The sequence below is a fragment of the Micromys minutus genome (genome assembly GCF_963924665.1).
Source record: "Micromys minutus genome assembly, chromosome: 26".
NCBI classification, from domain to species: domain Eukaryota; kingdom Metazoa; phylum Chordata; class Mammalia; order Rodentia; family Muridae; genus Micromys; species Micromys minutus.
In genome coordinates, this window is record NC_137961.1 from 18,223,527 (window position 1) to 18,245,036 (window position 21,510).

At 38.8% G+C, this 21,510-nt stretch overlaps 1 protein-coding gene across 1 annotated transcript in view; it reads left to right on the plus strand.

Moving 5' to 3' along the window:
* Positions 1-21,510, plus strand: part of RUNX1T1 (RUNX1 partner transcriptional co-repressor 1) — a gene marked incomplete at both ends in the record, with an annotated part of 135,951 nt that overhangs the window by 110,211 nt on the left and 4,230 nt on the right. The window contains 4 exon segments of the mRNA XM_080938535.1: positions 2,953-3,038; positions 3,568-3,769; positions 12,236-12,304; positions 17,542-17,732. Of these exon segments, the coding sequence (XP_080794661.1) occupies positions 2,953-3,038; positions 3,568-3,769; positions 12,236-12,304; positions 17,542-17,732 (548 nt within the window).

The window sequence follows — 21,510 nt, forward strand, 5'->3', positions numbered from 1 at the left end:
TTGAGAACTTAAGTGTGTGAAATCGAGAAACTGATGAATGTAAACATTCCCTTCCTTAATTTTTTCTTTTTCTTACTAAATTAGAACTAGCCACCACCACCAGATTTCAAATGCATAAGTCAATTCTATATTTCTTTAGCAAAAACTTAAGATCAAGAATGTTTCTATCCTCCTCCTCCTCCTCCTCCTCCTCCTCCTCCTCCTCCTCATCATCATCATCATCATCATCATAGTGAGATGAAGCCTAACACTGCAACACAAATGCTGAGCTGCCTTTATCTATAGACATCCTATTGCTTTTTAAGTATCTTGGGTGTTAAGCATGTGTATCAGTATTGGTTTAGTGTTCTGAAGTCTTGACATATTTGTGACTTCAGTAACTCTTTATCCTCACAGGCAAATATGTAGTTGCCGGTGTCATGAGTGTCCCTGTCACATTTATATTCTTATCACTCTCTAGTTGTTTTCCATGGTGACTAATTTTAACATTAGTGCTTCTCTTCCCTGAAAACACAGGCAAAAATAAGTCAACAAAACTTACATATTTGCAAACATTTCAACTTGAAATAATCACAACAAACAGAGCAGTAAGCAAATATTACTTTCCCTCGGTGTCTTTTCTATTATGCAAATAAATAAAATATATTTGTAGTTTTCCTTTTTTACCAATAGGTGGCATTAACAATTTTATCTTTTAAAATGTATCTCTGGATATTTTCTAATTGGACAGCAATAATGCAAAACATTTTATACTTAGCATTTTTTTAGCCTAAGAAAGAACTGTCATGAATTTATTTAATCCAACCCATTGTAGATGTACATATATTCATGAATGAAAACAGCCTTGTGACTCGTCAGGTTTTTCTTCCCTCTAAATCAGCTCAGAGAAAGACTTCAGAGCATTTCTGTGCCACAGTAAGTGGATTGCAGTGTTTTGTAAGTCTAGTGTCCTTCAGATCTTGCAGAAGACCCTCCATGTCTAGGAAGAACAGACTTGGCAGCCCTGGTTTTCTGTTAGCATGGGAGTTAACATTTCTGTGAGTCATGGGAGCCAACTGCAGGGATTCAGCCATCTAAAGTAGAAAATGATGGCATAGACTAATTGCCTCTCTTTGACAGAATGTAAAGGTCTTTGTCCTCAGTGATCTTTAAGATGAGCCCCCCGCCAACCCCATTAGGCCCTTTGCCCTTTCAGTGAGACATATGGACTTTGTGTTCTTGTGAGCATCTTTGTTCGCTTCTCACAGTTGTTAATGTTGGTAGTGAACTGGGAGTAGTTCATGTCTGTTATTTCACACGTGGTAAACTGAATGAGGTGGATTGACCATAAGTTCTAGGCCAGCCTGGGCTAGAGTGAGACCACTAATTAGGGAAAACGAAACGTGGTTCCCACTTGTTAAGCATTTCCGTGCTGTCTTGTATTTGTGTGTACTCATGGCTGGAGGGTGTGGAGATCAGCATTGGGTATCTTTCTCAGTTCTTGTCTTTCTTACCTTTTGACAAAGTCTCTCACTGAACCTATAACTTACTCAGTTTTTTAGACTGGTTGGGTAGACAGTGAGGTCTAGGAGCACAACTGTCTCTGACTTCATGGAAACTGGGTTTCAAGATCTGTCCTGACCTTTGTATATGGGTGCTGAAGACCCAGATTTGGGTTCTCTTGCTTGAGCTATCTCTCCAGCCCACGGTATGCTATTTTTTCTTAATAGCAGTGATACAAAAGAGGCTCCTTAAATGTGATCCTTGAATTAGAATTTCCAATTTTTTGCCTTGAAAATTTACTGATTATTTAATAACAGAAATGTCATTTTCTTTTCTTTTCTTTCTTTCTTCCTTCCTTTCTTTCTTTCTTTCTTTCTTTCTTTCTTTCTTTCTTTCTTCCTTCCTTCCTTCCTTCCTTTTCTTTTCTCTTCTTTCTTTTTTTCATTATAAAACTTTTGGTGTGGTCTTATGTATAGTGGTTCAGGCCTAAACTCCCAACACTTCCTAGACTAAAACAAATTGAGGGTTAAAGGACAGCCTGGGCTTCAAAGTGAGCTTTATGCCAGTAAGCTCTTTATTGTGAGATTTTGTTTCTAAAAACAAACAAACAAACAAACAAACAAACACACACACACACACACACACATACACACATACACACACACAAATAAGACAACTAAAAGAAGGATATAATTTCTTTTCACAATTTCTATTTTGATAAGTTAAATGTTTATCTGTAGTTTTTATATCATCTAAGCTTTTGTTCAAGGGCCTATTAGATATGTATAATAAGATTGTATGTGTTTATAACATGTGAGATGTTTGCCATGCTTCTTTTGAAGAAGTATAGACCCACCCATGTAAAATAGGTTACACTGTTCTTATTTTTAATGCACTAAAGCCAGATTTGAGGCTGGACTGACTGATTGATTGCTGGAAATTGAACCCAAGACTTCACGATACTAATTCCAGTCTCTAACAACAACAATAACAAAATCTTTTTTGTTGGTTCAAGTACAAGAAATGGATGCCCACATTTTAACATATAAATCTGTTTGATAAGTTACTGATTGTGGAGTCATGTTTTTACTGGGTGGTAGAGGATAGTGTGTGAAAGCAACATGCTGGGTAGGTTGTGGACCACCCGGGACAAAAGCATCTACAGAGGGCAGAGTGGAGCCCTTGGAAAGGGAACCAAGTGGAGATCCTGTGATAGCGTCCAGGTGTGCTAGGCTCCACACTAGGGCGGTATCCACAGAGTGAGACTGAGGTGCCGATAACAGTAGAACTATTTAATATTTACCACAACAACTTAGAGTTCAGGAATGCCATGTAGATAACCAAGTTTCAGCTGTGAGGTCTGCTACCAGAGTCATTATGTGTTCACATCCTGTAGTCGTTGCTCTGTGCTGATTGCAATGGACTGGGTGCTGGAGTCTCAGGATTAAGCCTTCTCCTCTCCATTTGTAGGGTTACATGGCACACGTCAAGAAGAAATGATTGACCACAGACTCACAGATAGAGAATGGGCAGAAGAGTGGAAACATCTCGATCATGTAAGATATCGGTAATCTTTTGGGCTAAAAAAAATGTTTTACAAGCAAGCAACAGGAGGTTTTGCGAGTGCTTTGAAAGTATTTCATTTCCTGTTCTTGGGGTAAGGAGGATGATGTGGGATATCTGATTTAGAACATGGGATCTGATTTATAAATTTGTATGAAAGCTGCTTAAGAGAAATATTAGACGGTGGGAGGAGGCAGATCAGCAGGCCACTGTTTTATTGTGAAAGGGCCCCTTAGTTTGTAGCCTAATGATCGCTATATTGGGAAGGATGAATTTCCTGCATAGCACTGTGAGGTCAGTGTCTACCTGCCTTGACTCCACCCATACCTCCTCTTTTGTCCCTCCTCATTTCTGCCGAATTTGACCAGTTCTTGGGTCTGATTTCCGATCTTCCCATCAGAACGTTGTGTTTCGTTGGCATCTGTGTTTCGAAGAGCAAACCTTTGTGTTTAATGACTCATCCAAGCTTGACCCCTGTGGTGGTTTGTCTGATCGTCCCCCGTCCTGATGTTTCTCACATAGCTGTTAAACTGCATAATGGACATGGTAGAGAAGACGAGGCGATCCCTCACGGTACTAAGACGATGTCAGGAAGCGGACCGGGAGGAACTGAATTACTGGATCCGGCGGTACAGCGATGCTGAGGACTTGAAAAAGGGCGGCAGTGGTAGCAGCAGCCACTCCAGGCAGCAGAGTCCCGTCAATCCAGACGCAGTCGCACTAGGTACTTTTATTACGTTCTTTGAGCACTGCGAACACCTATTTCATATTTTATTCGTAATGGCTATTTTTTTTAAAAAAATGTGTTTCTGAAAATATGGAGTGCTGAAGGAATTCAGGGATAACTGTGTCCTTGATATCGAGCAAAGTAGGCAGACTAGCGTATTAAGAAATAGTCATAAAACTCAAGTGTTTTTATGATCAATTCACGGAGCTTGCAGTGTAGTTTCATAGCTGAACCACAATGTGTCCTCCTTCCTCAGATAGTTGTTAGGAAATTGCCTCAAACTTGTCAACACACAAGCTCAGCCATGGACCTGAGGTGCCAACATTTCTAACAAGGATTCTAAGCATTTCTTTAAAATAATATACTTTTGGAATTGTGTGTGCACATGTGTGTGTGTGTGTGTGTGTGTGTGTGTGTGTGTGTATGTGCTTGAGTGCATAAACATGCACACATCCATGCATGCACACGTGTTCAGACAGGCCAGAAGAGGGTATAAGTTTCACTAGAACTAGAGGTGCTGGTGGTTGTAGGTTGCCTGACATGGTCGCTGAACTCAGATCCTCTGGAAGAGCAGTATGTGCTCATAACAGCTGAGTTGTCTTTTCAACACCTTTTCTAAGTTTTAACCTAGTCTGGAAGGCAGTCCTGTTCTGTTGCTATGTCTCATCAAACAAACAGAAGCCAGTTTTTTTTCCAGAGTCCCTCTGGAAGGGAGACAAGAATGCTATACAGTATGCTTATGCCTTGTGAAAATTAATGATGAAAAAAGATAGCGCTCCTACTATTTATCTTGCTTAGAGATTGTTTACTCTTGATTTTACTACCTCTAGTTTATATAACGGGGGCTGTGTTATGACTATATGAAACTATATTTAGTGTTGATATTTGTAGCCTGTCAAGATCAAAAATAGAATATAGTCCCAAAGATGCTTAAAGGTAAATTCAACCTGAAAGAATTTCAAGTGGCCTGAGAACTTGTCCTGAGATGAATGATGACTTTCACGGTTTATACTGCTGGTCCCTGTGTGTGCACTGTGGGACTCAGCACAGTAGAGAGATGGACTTGTATGGTTCTTCCTTCTCTCATCTTCTCTGATGTGTTTAGCTCCTGCTCTCAAGCCAACTCAGTATTGCATGTAGTCTTTCCTGGAAAACAAAGTGAATAGCCCATAGACAGAATAAGACTGTAACTTTAAATCATTGACAAAAAGGCTCAAGACTTGAAAACAGAACCAAAAAAAATTTAAAAGCCCAAATTAAATATTTACCTGGCCATTGGTTTCATATTATCCTTTTTAAAAATAAAAGTATTCCGAGCTTTACAGTTTCCTTTGCACTTAGATTGGTAGATTGCTGCAAATCCTTGAAGGCTGAATGCTCACTACCATAATAAATATTAAGTAAAGGAGTATTCCTAGCCATGTAATTTACCCAACAGGCATTATTCTGAAGAGTTTACATACAAAACAGTGCTATTTGTCAGGTTGCATTAAGGCATGTAATGAAAACAGAATTAAACTGATTTGAACTGGTTTAAAATTAAACCAGATTTGAACTGTTTTTTTTCTCTAAACAAAGCTATGTGGAGCTACATACAATAAGCATCTTGTTTTTATTTTCTTATTATGAATGAAAATTGGCTAATGTGACAGATTTGCTAACTACAGGCAAAAGGTGATATTTGTAAATGAACATAGGCAGAAATTGAGAGCTCTAAAGTAGATACACCTTCTGGAATAGAACCATATAGTGTGAATTGGCTCTGAGGCATATGTGTGTGCATCATGTTTGAGGCCCTATGATGAAGACTTTTTCACTCTTGCATTGAGGAAGAGATAGGCAAAGGTTCAACTGACTGGGACCTGCTCTCCAGTGCTAAAGAAGTTTCAGAAACTCACTGGACTCGGACCAGTTCTGGTGAGCATTCACATCCTCCAGAAAGACAGTCTTAGGTCTCTGCTATGAAATCTGAAATTAGAAACTTGACCTACAAACAAAACTTGACCCTGTTCCATAGGTGTACACAAGGCACTGCTTATAGCAATGTTTGATGAATTTATATTTTTGATAAAGCTAAGGTGTCACTTGCATCTTAAGTATTTAGAGGTTATACTCTTCAAATGCCTCATAACATTTTGCATTTTGTTATTCAGACTATTGCAATGATCATGTGCCTTTTGGACACAGATCGATAGCCTGCCTACTACTCCAAAACTACCACAATTATTGAGAGCTATGCAATTCCAAGGTTTTAGCATCTAGTAATTATTTTCCTTCTGTGCCTTTGCTACTTGATTTGTGAAGCCTTTGAATGAGAGGATGGGCCATTTATAATCAGAAAACCACAATTATTTACATAAATTGCCTTCTGTCTTCCAGGGTTTAGAACTGAAGGTCTGAATGTGTGTAGTAAAAGGATTGTGAATTGTTGGCAAACAAATCCATTTTCTATTTCTGGAAAGTGTTTAATGAGGTTCCTATGGATAGAGAAAACTATGATTGGTCTGAGCTTTATATACATGCAGGTGTCATTAGACTATAAGTCGTTTATCTTCTAAAGTTTGAAGTGGTGGGTCTCAAATGAGACCTTCAGAATATATTAGAGAAGATATATTTGGCTCAAATTTAGCCTTCCTCCCATCCCTAACTTGGAAATAGCAGGGATGTTTAGCCATACACACATTCTCTGCATTTGTAGATTGCATTTAGGGAGTGCATGGAGGAGGATGTAGCCCCGAGGACTGATGTTTGTTTGACTGAATCCCAGTATCACCTTTGAAATGTATCCACAGGATTGGGTCAGTGAGGGGAATAGAAAAATAATGTGATTAATTTACCACTGATTAAATTTTTGAGGTTTTTCTCTCGATTTTAACTAGAGACTCTGTTGTGAATATCTTCTGCATTTTAAACACTGAGAACATACTGATCTCTTCATACTGTCTTCATTCTTTAAATAAAAAGCAAACTGATATCTTAAAGTACTTTTTTTTTCTTGTAACTCAGCCCAGCCTCCGACTTGCTATGCGGCTGAGCAGATCCTTGAACTTCTCATCCTCCTGCCTCTTTCTCGAAAGTGCCAGGATTTCAGGCAAGGCCATCATTCTCGCCTTGAAGGACTTCTCAGAGCAAGAGTTTTTCATTTGGGGGGAAAAAGATACTCATTATTTTTCTTATTCCTCATTTGCTGTCCAGAAAAACTTTATTCAACTGCTAAGACCCTTATAAACTACTCTTCAGTCTATTGCTCTTCTTTTTAAAGTACGACCCTTATACCTTTATGCTTTGCTATCTGGTGCACATGACGGTCAGACTGTCGCTGACAGAATCGTCTGCCTGGCCCTTGTTCCCTGGCTGAGTACCTTTCTTTCCCCTGCATACTCTGTCCTTCTACTGTGCTGCTTGACTTTCTCTTTTGGATCCTAAGATTTTATTTTCTTTAAATTAAAAAAAGACTTTTTGCTTGCCTGGAAATATTCTGGAGTCTTTCTATGGTTCCCCATATGCATCTTTTGTTTGGAAGAACATTTCAAAACTCATTAGAAGAGGTTTTTATTGGTTATCTCATTAGAAAGGTTATCTAATGGTGGGTTTAAGGCTAACATCAGGAAACTACCTCAAGGAGCTCTGAAGTCTGATGCATTAACTCCTTGTGGTTTTGGAAAGACTATTGAGAAGGTGCAGTACCAATGTTGAACATGCCTCTGTGTTTGTTCTGGGAAGAACTTTTTACCGAAATGAGGTTTTGGTTGATATAACTGGGAGGAGAAATGGAGCCAGTCTTTTATGAAGATGTTAGCCCTTAAAGAGTTTCTTGAAATGACAGAAGAGATCAGACTTTAAAGTCACTCAGTTGACGAGGTATGTGTGGTCATTGCAGCACTGAATTACTGGGTTCCTCCTGGGCATCATATCCAGACTGTACTTAATGTGCAGATTCTGAGTTCATTCTGCATTTCAGTTCTTGGTTCCCTCTACACTTGGGAGTTCTGTCATATCATACATTTCACTGTGCTTCAGTTTTCTTATCTCAAAAATGAATACACATGTTGCAGGCTGTTCTACAAGTATTAAGTGGCATAAAAAGTAAAAAAAAAAAAAAAAAAATGGGGAGGGGACTGACAATTATGGTGATCTTCAAAAATTGGTGGACTTTTATTTTTGGAGTGGTATGAGGACTCATCGTCCAAGCTTGTAACATGATAGTCGATTCTTAGATACTTTTTCAGCTAAAAGGAAAAAAAAATCTATCCAAGCATGGTTCATATTGGCAGAGACATTTATAAAGGAATTTTGCCTTAAACATAATGCTACATGTAATTCATAACCCATGACTATAGAAAAATAGTTTTCTCTCCTTCCAAGAAACATTCATTGATCAGTTTCTCTACTGCCAGAATATAAAAACCACATACAAGTTTCTTAGAACAGAGCTGTGTGTAAAATTTGGGTTTTTATACACTTGCATTGACTCTTCGTAATCACATCATGAAGTTCGTCTCATAGTACGAATGCCTGTCATGTCTTAGGAATCTGCTTTTTAAATGATACTGTGTTTAAAAAAACTTAAAGATGTCTGTGCTCTCAACTTAAAGAGATAGTTTATCCCAGAACCTAAGGTGTGCTCATTGATAAAGATGGATATTGGAAAGCAGCCACTAGTTTTGAGGCTCCGAAGAGGTTTCTACAGGATAACGTTGAGATTTCTAAACTCATTACCCTTAACAATCCCCCAAAGTGGCATTTGTGAAGATGAGAAACCTATTCTTTCCTTTAATGGTCACTGTGAAAGATATACTCATGATTACAGCCTCAGTCTGCCCACCACAAGATGAAGGCCATGCCTAGGTGCTGCCAAGCTTTGAGCATTGCTGTCCTGGGTCAGATGAGGTCACATTTGTTCTCCAAAGGCTTTCAGCTCGTCCCTCCATGTATATTGATGGCAGCCCTTGCTGTATCCAGTATCCAGGGGCCTCCATTTTGTCATAAGGGGAGTGGATCTCCCATCTTCATATATCACGGACCACTTCTTTTCTTCCCCTTTTCTTCTAACATTTCCTTTTATGAAGGCATGGCTCCTTCTCTTGATCAGGTGTCTGTTGTCCTTTGGGGATTGCCACCTACACTTCCCTTTATCTCTAAGCAATTTGTATTTCAAAGCAAACACACTTAACCTAAAAGGAGTTCTCCTCATATTTTGTACATGTTTTACATTTGAATTTCAGTCTTGATCTTTGTTCCTGTCTTTTTCTACTGTTGAACTTTGGAATAACTATCCATTTTATAGCAACTGCTATTTTTAAAAAGAGTTTACAAAAAAGTTAGTGGTTACAAGTAAGCTTCTTTTAAAGGAGCTAGAATCTTAGAGTTTTCCTCTCTAGATTAGCCAGAATTTTAACAGCTAAGTTAAACAGTCATGGAAGTATTATCTCTCTTCTTCTATTTATCAACATCAGGATTTTTTCTTTGCTTTCTTTCTTTTTTAATTGTCTCATAAGCTCCTTTTGCCAATGCAGCATCTACTACTCAGACACTACTTCTTAACCAGAAGATATTTAATATTGAAATCACAACTACTTAATCAAAAGATATGTTAAATGTACTAATTATGTGGTTTTTATAGCCTGTTAAATAATACCTTTAATATTTAGCATGAAAGCTAGTAGATTCTGAGGAGGACCCATTTGACTGTTCCATTCTTCCTGTTGTTAGTCCCAATGTTAAGCAAAAGTGCCATGACTTAGAACTGGAGGTTGGGGGGAGGGTTGGGGACAGATAGAGAGAGAGACAGAGACAGAGACAGACAGAGACAAAAAGAGACGGAGAGAGAGAATGCACGCATGTGTGTATGCAAGTGTCTTTCCGTATGTATGTGTGTGTAAGTTTACCTGCTTTGAGAAAAACTCTTTTAGAAATTAGGATTATGAAAGCTGCTTTTCACAACTGGCTTCAGTATTTCTTGGTTAGGAGCTGGGTCTTTGTGGATACCAAGGTGTGTTATTTAGAGAAATGTAGCCAAAATAAGACATAGTACAGCTTTTCAGTGTGGTATACCAAGATGCCCACTGCAAAGCTCATAGATGATGAAAAGTTGACTGAACCCTAAACAATTTAAGTGAAATTGAGGTTATAAATGTTCACAAGGTAAGTATCCACTTCCAAGGAGAAGGACAGTGAATTGGTACCTATAGGAATAATTTCAGTCCAACACACAGAAAAATATTCTTACACTTAAGTACTTTGGGGTTCATTTGCATACTGTAGACTTCTCCAGAGCATCTGCCTCCTTGAAAGTTTTATGCTATTTGGTTAAGTACCGAGAGGCAGTGCTGTCCTCATCCCAGGTACTTTTAAAAAAGACTTTATCTCACCGTTGATGATGATAAAAATAAGCCACGATAGCAATCCCTGCTTTTGCCTCAGAGTATAGCTGTGTTTCCTCAGTTTACACGTGGGACAGCTCCAACACAGAGAAATCAACTAGCTGGAGGCCCCACACTGAGTAGTAGCCAGCACTCAAGATTTGTTTCCACTGGATTCTAGTTTCAGTTTCCTTCTCCTCGTGCTGCCTGGAAGTAGTGGTTAGCATCTTTCCTGTTTGTTCTTTGGACCACATTGTCACCTTTCCTGCTGTTTATAATAATGCCTGCTTACTTTCTGTAACCTGCTAAGTGAAAAGAACGAAAGCAAGAAGAACCTATCCCTGGCTACTTTCAGGAATCAGATTTTGGTTTTGGCTGTCAACTTTACAGATCTGTTGCTATGCAGCCTATTATACTTTTTTTTTTTTTTAAAAAGGCATTTTACCCTGTGATAAAGCCTTTATTGTTTATTACTCGGAAACTGGTTAACACTGTATCGCATGGTCCATGTGAACTGGACAGAATTTCATCTCCTAAGGAAATAGCTGAGATAATACAGAAAGTAGGCTTGAAGAACTCGTTAACAGCATTGTATGTCCTCTAAGTCATAAATACATCAAATAATTTTGATTTTTTTTTCTGGTTTCTTGAAGAAGAAGAAAAAGAAAACAACAACAAAAACAAAACAGTTCTTTAATAAAAAGTTACTTTGCCATTGTTACTTTTACAAAATAAGCCATTCCAATACTTATATACTTATTATGTATATAATATATATGTATATATATTTGATATATATAATATATACTTATTATGTATATAATATATATGTGTATATATTTGATATATATATCATACATATCATATATCATATATGTATATGTACAAATATGTGTGCTAATAATATATAATAAGTATTATTTAAGAACTTATTAAGTAGTTGCAAGATTATAATAAAAAAATTAAAAGAAGTTTTTTATACTTGAACTAATATTGAAAGAACATAGCAATGGTAGATTAGAGGCTTTGATATATCCCTCACCACATTACCATAGGCTATGTAAAATTACCTAGAAAAAATTAGGGTTCTGGCTCACTGATAGTTTATGTACCATTCTAAGATTTGCATGTATTTAAAATACTCATATCTAATGACCTAGCTTATGTGACTGTCATTTTTCTTCTTTTTAGTATTCTTTAGCTGCATAAAGTATAGGAAACTGGACAACTCTTTTTTTTTTGCCTAAACAAAACTATCATAATGATATTTTTTTAATGGACAGGAAGATTCAGTATGAAGACTGGTGATGCATATTTATATTGTAACTGGGGAAGTTCATAACAAATGCTATTTTCAAGGAGCATACAAATGCTAAATGTTCATAGTTTTTGCGTGCATACATCATTTGAACCTAAGCATTCTTGTGCCAACTTTATTTTCTTAAAATTTTAAAATCTGAAAACATAATAAACACAGCCTTTAGAATAGAGCTTCACTTCCTTTTCTGGACAAACATGAGGCATTTTCTCAGTGGTCAACTGAATGTCCACAAATCCTTTCTAATACTTTCCGACTCCCATCTTTTTCAATCTTTATGACATAATGCACAACAGGATGTTAAAGAAATGCCTGTGAGAGCTGATTAGCCCCAGATTAGGACTCAGTGGCTGTCTATTTTGGTAGAGTCTGCACTCTGTATAAGTTATTTTATCATAAGATTGATTTTTGAACTAAAAATTGCACTTTTGAAAAGAAAGTCACCAACCACACCCTCCTTTAACAGCACAAAGTTTACCTATAGAAGTCATCACCATGAGAACGTTCTGGGAAGCCTGTTCCCAGATCACCCTGTACCATGAAGGGAAGCTGCTTTGGGTATGAGTGTGTGAAGTGTTTGGACCAATGACCTTCGCCTTTCCTTGGGTTCTGATGGCTATCTTGGCTATTTTTGTGCATTTTCTTGAAGTGAAATGTTCAGCCTTTTTAAAACTGCATTTTTGTAAGAAAGCCAAGAGGAGTTGCTTGCTGGACTCTGCATCAGGATGTGGCAATTCTGATGGTGTTTTCTTCTCCTTTCTGCTCCCTCCTTCATTTTCCTAGATGCACATCGGGAATTCCTTCACAGGCCTGCGTCTGGATACGTGCCAGAGGAGATCTGGAAGAAAGCTGGTAAGAGCTGTTTAAAAACACAAGTGCAGTGTTCTGGCAGCTGTGTGCAGTTGTTAATGCTGTGATGTGCGGAGTGACAAGAGAGGGCTTCACTGCAAACAACAACAATAGCAAAAGCAAAGCAAAACAGGGAAAACCACAAAACAAAACAAACTAACAGGGGAAAAGAAAACCCTCATTAATATTCTCAAACCAGGCCTGATTAAAACATGAAATGGTTTTCACTTTCATAGCATCTGCTAGTGCCATTATAATTGAAAGGCTGGCATGTTTCCTTTATAACCCCCCCCCCTTTGTAGCATCTGTAATGGTTTCAGAATAAAATTTTGGCAAAGGAGGTCTTAGCTTGCATGGACGTTTTCTTTGATGAGGAGAGAAATCCAGCGTTTTGGGAATTAAAGTACATACATCAGCATTTTTCTCTGCATTCCAAAGTTGGACCTAATCTAGTGGACTTGTTAAGGAACTTCGGAAGGATCATTGTTTTTTTTTGGCTACAGTGTGGGATTAAAATCCCTCTTCCGTGATATTTAGCAGTAAACCATCAGAGCTCAGCTCCATTTTAAGTTGAGCAACAGAGCGGATGGGCCTTTCATTCCCAGGTGCCACCATTCACCCACCCCCATTCCAATCTGTTGCTGTGCACTTTGGGGTAGATTTGAAGCTTTCCCTGACCCACCGACTTGGTATTGGGCTTAAAGGTTAGAGCTGTGGAGCACCAGCTGAGCATGAAACATTTAAAAATCCAACCCAAGAGATGAAAGAGAAACCTGGTTTAAGGGCCTATGATTATACACAGAACGGACCATAGCCGTGTCTTTGAGCTGCTGAGATTCCAACTGTTCAAAGCTTTCTCTTCGAGAAGGGCAGGGGCCAGTTCCAGCCACACACAACCTGTGGGCACACGGCTGGTCAGGCTAAGTCTTGGGAAAGGGTGTTTGCTCTTGTTGTTACTGGTTTTCCGCAATAGACTTCTTTTTAGGTTTTCGTTGGCTTTAGCTGTTCGTAGTTCTTTCCCACTTGGTGTATGCTTTCTCCACATGTTTTATAGAATGTCTGAGACATCCTGCTTTTTGTGAGACTGATCACAGTTTTCTCAAATCTGATAGAATACTGTTACGAGACGCAGATCTAGAGCTAGAAAGCTCTCTCACGTGTTCTCTCTATAAAGCTGATGAAGCCTACGGATTAATTGCTGAAATAGGAATGGTGCTCACCTGTTATTCATACATCCATGTATCCTCATCCCCTTTTGTATATATATACATGCTACATACACTTATATATGTAGCTATATACATGTGTTAATAGTTCTCTCTAGTTGTTGCTAGCCTGCCAAGTGCCCCCCCCCCACCAAATCCTAGAAGTTGTCATGTTTTCCCATTGCTTTCATTTTTCTTTCAAATCCACTTCTGAGCGGCAAAGTCCTGCCATTCCAATTAGAAATACAAAGAAAATTGTCATTTTGGATAACAAAAGGATGAGTTTCCTTGTTAGGAGAAAATGCCCTTCTCTGTTCTCTTCATTACCTGTGTTTGAGTTCAATTCTTGATCGTACCTACAGAAAATGGACTGTGAGGTCTAGTGTGATCCAATTTTTTTTCCCTCTGCTGTTATCTGCTAGAAAGTAGAAACAGATTTTCTTGAATGCCACCTTTCCTGGAAAGTCAAATTGACATAATGGAATTCCTCTCAGGAGCAACCAATGGTAGGCCAATTCAGAAGTGTACTTTGTGTTTTCCATTGCATCAAAGTTGAGTTTTGCCTTCTTCTTGGTTTCTCTTATTTGACATATGGGAATCTGTGGAATACTCAATTATGTTTCCTTCCCACTCCACTGTGTACATTCTGAGCCCAGTCTTGATGTACTTTAGGTTCATGGGACTTAGACGTTGAGAAAGAACAATATTGTATCTCTTGTGTCCATGTAATGCTGAACATGGAGTGAACCTTGGCAGGAGAGTTTAGGGTTATTTTTAGATGTATCTCTCATGTACATCTCCGTCATTCTAAGATATGCTTGGTTGTGGTAGAGGTGACATTTGTTCCTTGCTTACTGTGGTACCCACTCATCACATCAAGCAGTCTGGACTAATTTCCTGTAGATGAATGCTAAGTATTAAGGTGTGGATGGAAACTTTACCTAGAGAGCTCTATGAAGTGCTTGTGGAATTCTCCTGGGCAGACTTCTCAAAAAGCAGGTGTGGACTTCCCCGTGAGTGTCAAGGATGTGGAGTTCCTAATAAGTGTCAAAGCATCCAGCACATGAGAATGCGCTAAACGTGCCATATGGTCAAACGAGCCATCGATGAAGCTACTTACTACTGTAAACAAATCCATACCTAGGCTTAATACCTGTGATCCCTATGACTGAGGACGCAGGAGGTGGAGCAAGAATGAGGCTGCCTGTGCTACAGGGTGTGACCCTGTCCAATAAATCCCAGTCTCATAAAACCAAGGCAAAAAGCAACAACAACAAAACCCCCAAACCAATCAACAAACCTGCCTATTCTTTTTTCAAAAAAGAGAAACCACAAAGTGTGCCCTTGCCACAAAAGTATTGTGTATCATCTTTGTGGCAAAAAATAACTGTGGAGAATTTAAAACATTTTAAAAATAGACACAACTCTCACGTAATACAACTTTTATGTGATACAATGGCTGCATTGTCCTCACTCGGTCATACAGAATTTATTTTTACTTTCATGTACACTGGTATTTTGCCCGCTTGTATATCCATGTAAGGGTGTCAGAGTTTGGAGTTACACACAGTTGTAGGCTGCTGGAAATTAAACCCAGGTCCTCTAGAGAAACAATGAGTGCCCCCAACTGCGGAGCCATCTCTCCAGTCCCAGAAATTATAATTATAAAAGTAAATAGTTTTAATTGTGTTTTCCAGTTTTTAATGTCATTTTATTTTGAAACAATTGCAAACTTGCATACAATTTTCAAAAAAAAAAAGTAATTCTTTTTGCTTTCATCCTGACTTCTCATTTTACCATATTTGGGTAGTGTCTACATTCTCCCTCTCATCCTTTTTGTCTTTCTCTCTGCCTCTCTGTTCTGATACACACACACACACACACAAACATACATGCACACACACAAACATACACAAACCCCCCCACACAAATATATACACACCACACATACACACACACACATAAAACTAAACACCCCCCCACACACTTAAAAACGTACACACACAAATATACACACACATAGCATGCACACTAACATGCACACACACAAAAGAAAAAGACCCCATTTAAGTCTTGTATATAGCACCAATGATAGTTTAGTGGCATTTAATCCACATGTAAAAAATGTGGTGGCAACATCCACTTTTCTCTAAAAGTTGTATTTTGAAAAGCTAGAGCAAAGAAAACACATGAACTCAAAAGTTAGAGAGGATCCTTACAAAACTGGAAGGGAAAACAACAAACGTAAAAGTGGTTTCAAAATTGTGACTGAATGTTTTCTTCAGTATATTTCTTTTCAAAGGATCAGAGAATGTTTGCAGTTGGTAATAAATATTCAAGCACCTTGCAAATGTCCTACCAATTCTCTTTGCTGATCTGTATATGCCTGTGGGATTAGAATAGGAATGCATAATTTAAATATAAATTGCCTGATTTGCATATACAATTAGTCAAGCTACAGCTTTGATCCTAAGCAAAAATTATTGTCCTGTATTACCACTTAGATAGAATTTTAATTCACCTTGAATATTCAAACGAAATTAGACTCCAGCTATGCGGTTAGAAGGGCAGTGCTTCCCTGTTGCCCGGAGTCCTTTATGATAGGGGTAATAAAGGCAGCTTTTGCCTCTTGGTGAAGAAGGTTCAGTGAGCTGTGTGCAATATGCCGATTCTACCCAGATTGCAAGTATATACCTTGCAGGAGCTAACAGAGGCTTATCATAGTTTAGTTAACATTTCCAATCTGGATGCTTCCTTTATAGTACAGTGTCTGAATCTTAACCAGACATTATTTGCAGTGAAGGTTCTTTAGGGATAACGGTGCTAAGTGACAGAGGCTACAGAAAACATGATCCCGAGTCCCAGGAGAAGGCTTCTGATGGCCTGTGGGTCACATACTGGAGAACCGACCACAGGAACTTAAGAAACCCTAAGAGAACTTGTGTCTCTTAAACTTTTCATGTACAGTAAAACATTTTTATTAGGAATCTATGTTTTTAATTAAACAAAACATTTAATTAAGGTGCTTTTTAAGTGGGTGAAACAATTAGGTGCAAACACTTTAATAAAACATGTCATAATTGGTTTTAATAGAGTGTTAATTGGTAGTAGGTTTGCCAAGTTAATAATTACTGCTTATTAAATTTTCAATTAATTATTGTCATTCTGCTTTGGATAAAGATGAAAATTAGATAAACTAATTCATGAGGAGGATATTTTGCTTTGTTAGTTTGGACGTTTAATTTTTTTAAAAAAACTGGAAAGTACTTGTTTTTAGTTGTCAGTCTTCTGTTGAACGTTGGTTGAATCCTTGCACCTCATCTGCAGCCAAAACTGAAAAGCTCATGGGTCACCTTGTAAGTTGTCAGTCAGGTCTGATTGTGTGGCTTGAGGTGTGACTCCCCTCTGTTTCTCCAGCACCACAGTCAGTTGTACCAAGCTACCGTGTGCACGTCTGAAGTAGACACAGAACATCTGAAAGTGTAGAGATTGCGAGGTTCTCTTAAAAGGATCTCTGTTATTTGCTCTGTTGAGGCACATATCTGCATTATTCAAGAAACAGCCAGAAAAAGTTAAACTGAGCCACCTATTTCATTATTTATTTTAAGTAAAGGGTTCTACTGTGTTGCCCAGGCTGACCTTGAACTCCTGAATTATCGGTATTCACCATAATGTCAGGCTGAAAACTGGGCTCCTTGCTTGTCTGACTGAATGAGGCATACAAGTTCCAAGTTATTTGTGAGCAATTTTAGCTCCTTAACCAGGCCCAGAATCATTTCTGGAGGCCTTGCAGTGGCAGAAAAGTTAAGTGAACATATAAGCATTAAAAATATTCCTAAGAACGCCATGACAAAGGAGTTCTCACTTTTGGTCTTCTTGATGAATTTAAAATATCGGGTTGTTCTGTAGAGAGCCAGAACTGTCCAGCTATTAGGATAAGAGCTGGGTTTGTTCTATGGACTTCTTGTTAAGAATGCTTGTAGTGTTGAGCTAACCCAGAGATATTCTGTTCCTACGTCTGGCTTGGTATTACAGAGGAGGCTGTGAACGAGGTGAAGCGACAGGCAATGACAGAGCTGCAGAAAGCCGTGTCTGAGGCAGAGAGGAAAGCCCATGACATGATCACCACAGAGCGAGCCAAGATGGAACGCACAGTGGCTGAAGCAAAGAGGCAGGCAGCCGAGGATGCTCTGGCAGTCATCAACCAGCAGGAAGACTCCAGTGAGGTAAGGCCTTTTTTTCTTTGCAAAGAAAAGAGGACATTTGGGTTTGATTCCGGAAGTTCACAAATCCAGGTGGAGACTGGACTTGAGACAGATCACTTAGAACAGTGTGTTGAAAAATTCAGGCACTGGTGAACTGACCTAGCGCTGATCTAAGCTTGTTTATTCATTAGCCACTAGGAAGGAAAGTTCTCTAACAGAGGTGTTGCATTGTAATGTGTTTGGTAATTGAAATTTAATGTGGAAAGTCTTTTGATCCATGTGTATGGTTTGTGTGTAAATGTGTAAATGTGTGTGTGTGTGTGTGTGTGTGTGTGTGTGTGTGTGTGTGTGTGTGTATGTATGTACAGGACAAGGCAAATGTCCTGTAAGTCAGAAGACAACCTTAGATGTTGGTCTCTGCCTTTCATGTTGTTTTACTTAGGGTTTCTTATTCATCTCTGCACATGTGTTGGGCAGTGAGCTGGGGAATTCTCCTGTTTCCATGTCCCATCTCCATGGTAGAATGTTGTGATGGTAGATGTGTAAACTGTCCTGTCCAGCTTTTCCTGGGTTCTGGGAATTCAAGCTCAGGTCCTTACCTGTGGAGCAAACATGTTACCAACTGAACCATCACACCATGATGTGAAGTTCATGTTTTCCAAAGTTATATTGATACCTGGCATTAAAATTACTTTAGTAAGGAATCCTAAAGTCCAATGCCAAAGTAATGTCTGCATGACTCAAATGTTTCTAAAAGATTTGTGTATAATCTTTGTTTCATGTCCTCTATCATAACCGTTATGGTGGTCTTAATATAACATTGCTATCTGAGTAATATTATTAAGTATTATTCCACTATAATGATTTCTACACATCCACACCCACACACATGTGCTCATTTAGGGCCCAATGACTCAAGGATCTGATAAGTAAATAAAGTAAAATATGGCAGAATGCTTTCAAAAAATATTGCCTACAGAGTCAGAATAGCATAGAATTGTTCCATGTTAATTAATATAGCACACAATCTTCAACTCAAAAATAACTCCAGATAAAAAACAGCAATTAGCTAGTCTCACAAATCTGAACTCGCAAAGGCTCAGACTGATAAATCAACGGTCTACTACAATGCATATCTGTAATTTGTGAGGGAGAGTAAGAATTTAATTTGTAGCAGGCTTTTCTGCAGATGAAAGACCCTGCGGGACTCACTCAATGCCCAGAGTTTCTATTTAATGTGTAGCAGATGAATAACAAGGGGACAAAAGGAATTGATTTTCAACATTTGGAAGTTTCTCTGGAAGAGGGGGACAAAGGGAAGTTTATCTGCCTTTTAATGGCTGACTTTTCCATTGTTAAGTTACACTAGACAGAAATTCAATTTTACTGGCATCTCGCCTCTAAGAATTTTTTTTCTTTTTAAGTTAATTAGCATCTTCTGAAGAGAACTTGTACAACATGGTGATAGTAGGAGTCACACTTACCATCCTGTATACATTTTTACTTTCGCAAGAACGTCCTAGGCCTATATTTATACCTAGAGTATTTGTAGAGGATTGACTTCTAAAGACATATGCCCAGGAAGGAAATAAGTTAGTATATTTATGTTCAGGCAGCAGTGTGCTGGAATCCTTCAGTCTCTGTATACTTAGTGTCTTTATTATAAGACACTATAAAGCCACCCCCCCCCCCCCAAGTATGATGCTTGGCATTAGTTTTTCATAGACCTCAAGTTCAGGTCTACAAAACTTATCAGGACTTCCCCGACACAACCTGAAGGGCTTCAGTGTCTTCAGGTTAAAGCAGACCCATTCTGACTCCCATGTTGACTGGCTCGTCAGGTGGGGAGTCTGTCAAAATTATAAGGCCCCTGTTTCAATATATAGACAATTCAGAATTCTCACCAATACTATTAAAGCTTTGCAATTTCCTTAGGCATTAAACATTTGGCCACAAATAAGACTCACATAGCAGTTTAGATACTATGTTAGATGATTTATGATATTTTCTTTCAAGAAAAATGAGAAGTCTGGTTATAAAAGAGGCTAGCTAAAATATATGCATTATCATTAAGTGTAGCCAATATTGTTTGTTTTATCTCTTATTAGAGTCATTTCTTAACAGGTGTTCTTCCTTTCTTCCCTTCCTCTTTCTTGTCAGCTGGGATGAGGATGCATTTGAATGTTTGATCCTAGTTGGTGGAACTGTTTGGAAAGAATTAGGTGTGACCTTGTTGGAGGATGTCTGTCACTATGCGTAGGCTTTGAAGAGATAGTGTTGTTTTCTTTCCTTTGCGGAGAAGAAAGCTGAGTCTTAGGTGATGTAAGACACTTATTCCATGACTTAGATGGTACGTGAGCAGGTCCTCAGCCCAGGTTGCCATGGTAGACACATGGCAATAGAAGGATTCTTTCCCCTGGACCAAATATATATTAGTATTTTCCAATTATTGATAGATAGTTCTCTAACTATGTAAACTAATAATGTTACAACAACAAGGAAATCTGAATAGCAGCCAAGATGTAGGAAGATATAGGGGAGGTGGGAAGACCACAAGTAGGGCCTGTGGTAGTTGGTTGGAGTCATTATAGGGACTAAAGAAAGAAGAATTAAAATAAAATGACTCGGTCTTAGGACTGTATGCTAACAGTGACTCAAATGGATGGCATTAGATTCAGCTGTCAGTTTTAGAGGGACGTAGGCTCCACAGCACACAGGTAGTTCCCAGTCAGGTAGTGTTGCCTGGTTTATATTATTGGTTTGTAGTGACTGTAGAAACTCTATCAGGTAGAGAGATCTTAGAGAGGAGGAGACAGTTCTTTACACCAATCCCTGCTTTTCAAATATCTCCAGGGAATAAAGCAAACTTTATAATGGAAGAGGCAGAATATTAGCATCTTGGAACCCAAAAATCATTGATATTTTATCTAGGGAGAATTATAAAGAAGGAATCGAGGACAGTCCCCCATGGTGAATCTTTAGGGAGTCTGCACGAAGACAGAAAGGAGGAGATGCTACCAGACATTAAGGAAGTTCTTTCCTTGTCGCTGGTAATGCTTTGGGTAAGGGCACTTGATATGGATGATGTGCGAGCTTTCAGATTCTAAGTGGTACAGAGGAACTGTGTCTAGAACTGGAACTAAGCCTCCATCTTTTTTTCAGCCAATACTAAGGGGAAGGAGCCAGGCTGACCACCTGCTGCATATGCAGGACCTCAGGCTACGTGCCGAGCACTGACATAACTCTCAGCAATCCTGGAGTCCCTAGTTTTGTTCCAAGACCTTGAGCTAATTGCCCATGGTTTTAATATCATCACTCAACAGTGGCACTGAAAATGAAACACAGGCTGTCCTGACTCTGAAGCCTGTGGCTAGATGCTGTGACATATTGTTGTTTGGCTACTTGCGTTTCCTGATTCAGCCTACACCCACTGTAGGGGCTGGCACTGTCTTCTAACCAGTGGGGCCACAATGGGACCCATGAAAAGATCTGACTGACATTGGCAGAGTGGGCATATTGAAAAGAGTGTTTGATTAGCAGTCTATGTGCCAGGTAGATGGCGTCTGGGGAGGGCTCAACTTTTAAGATTCCTGGGTTCCCGAACTGCAAAATATCACTGTAAGTCTGACATGTGATTGAACTCATGGTGTGGCTTCTGTAGAGTTTGGTTTTTATAGAACTAGTAGAACAGCCAGCCCTTTGCATCTGTGGAATTTTAGGTAGAACCATTTACTTAAGTGTCCTGAACATCAGTTACAGATAAGATAATAATAATTGCAGAGACAATAACTGCAGAGAA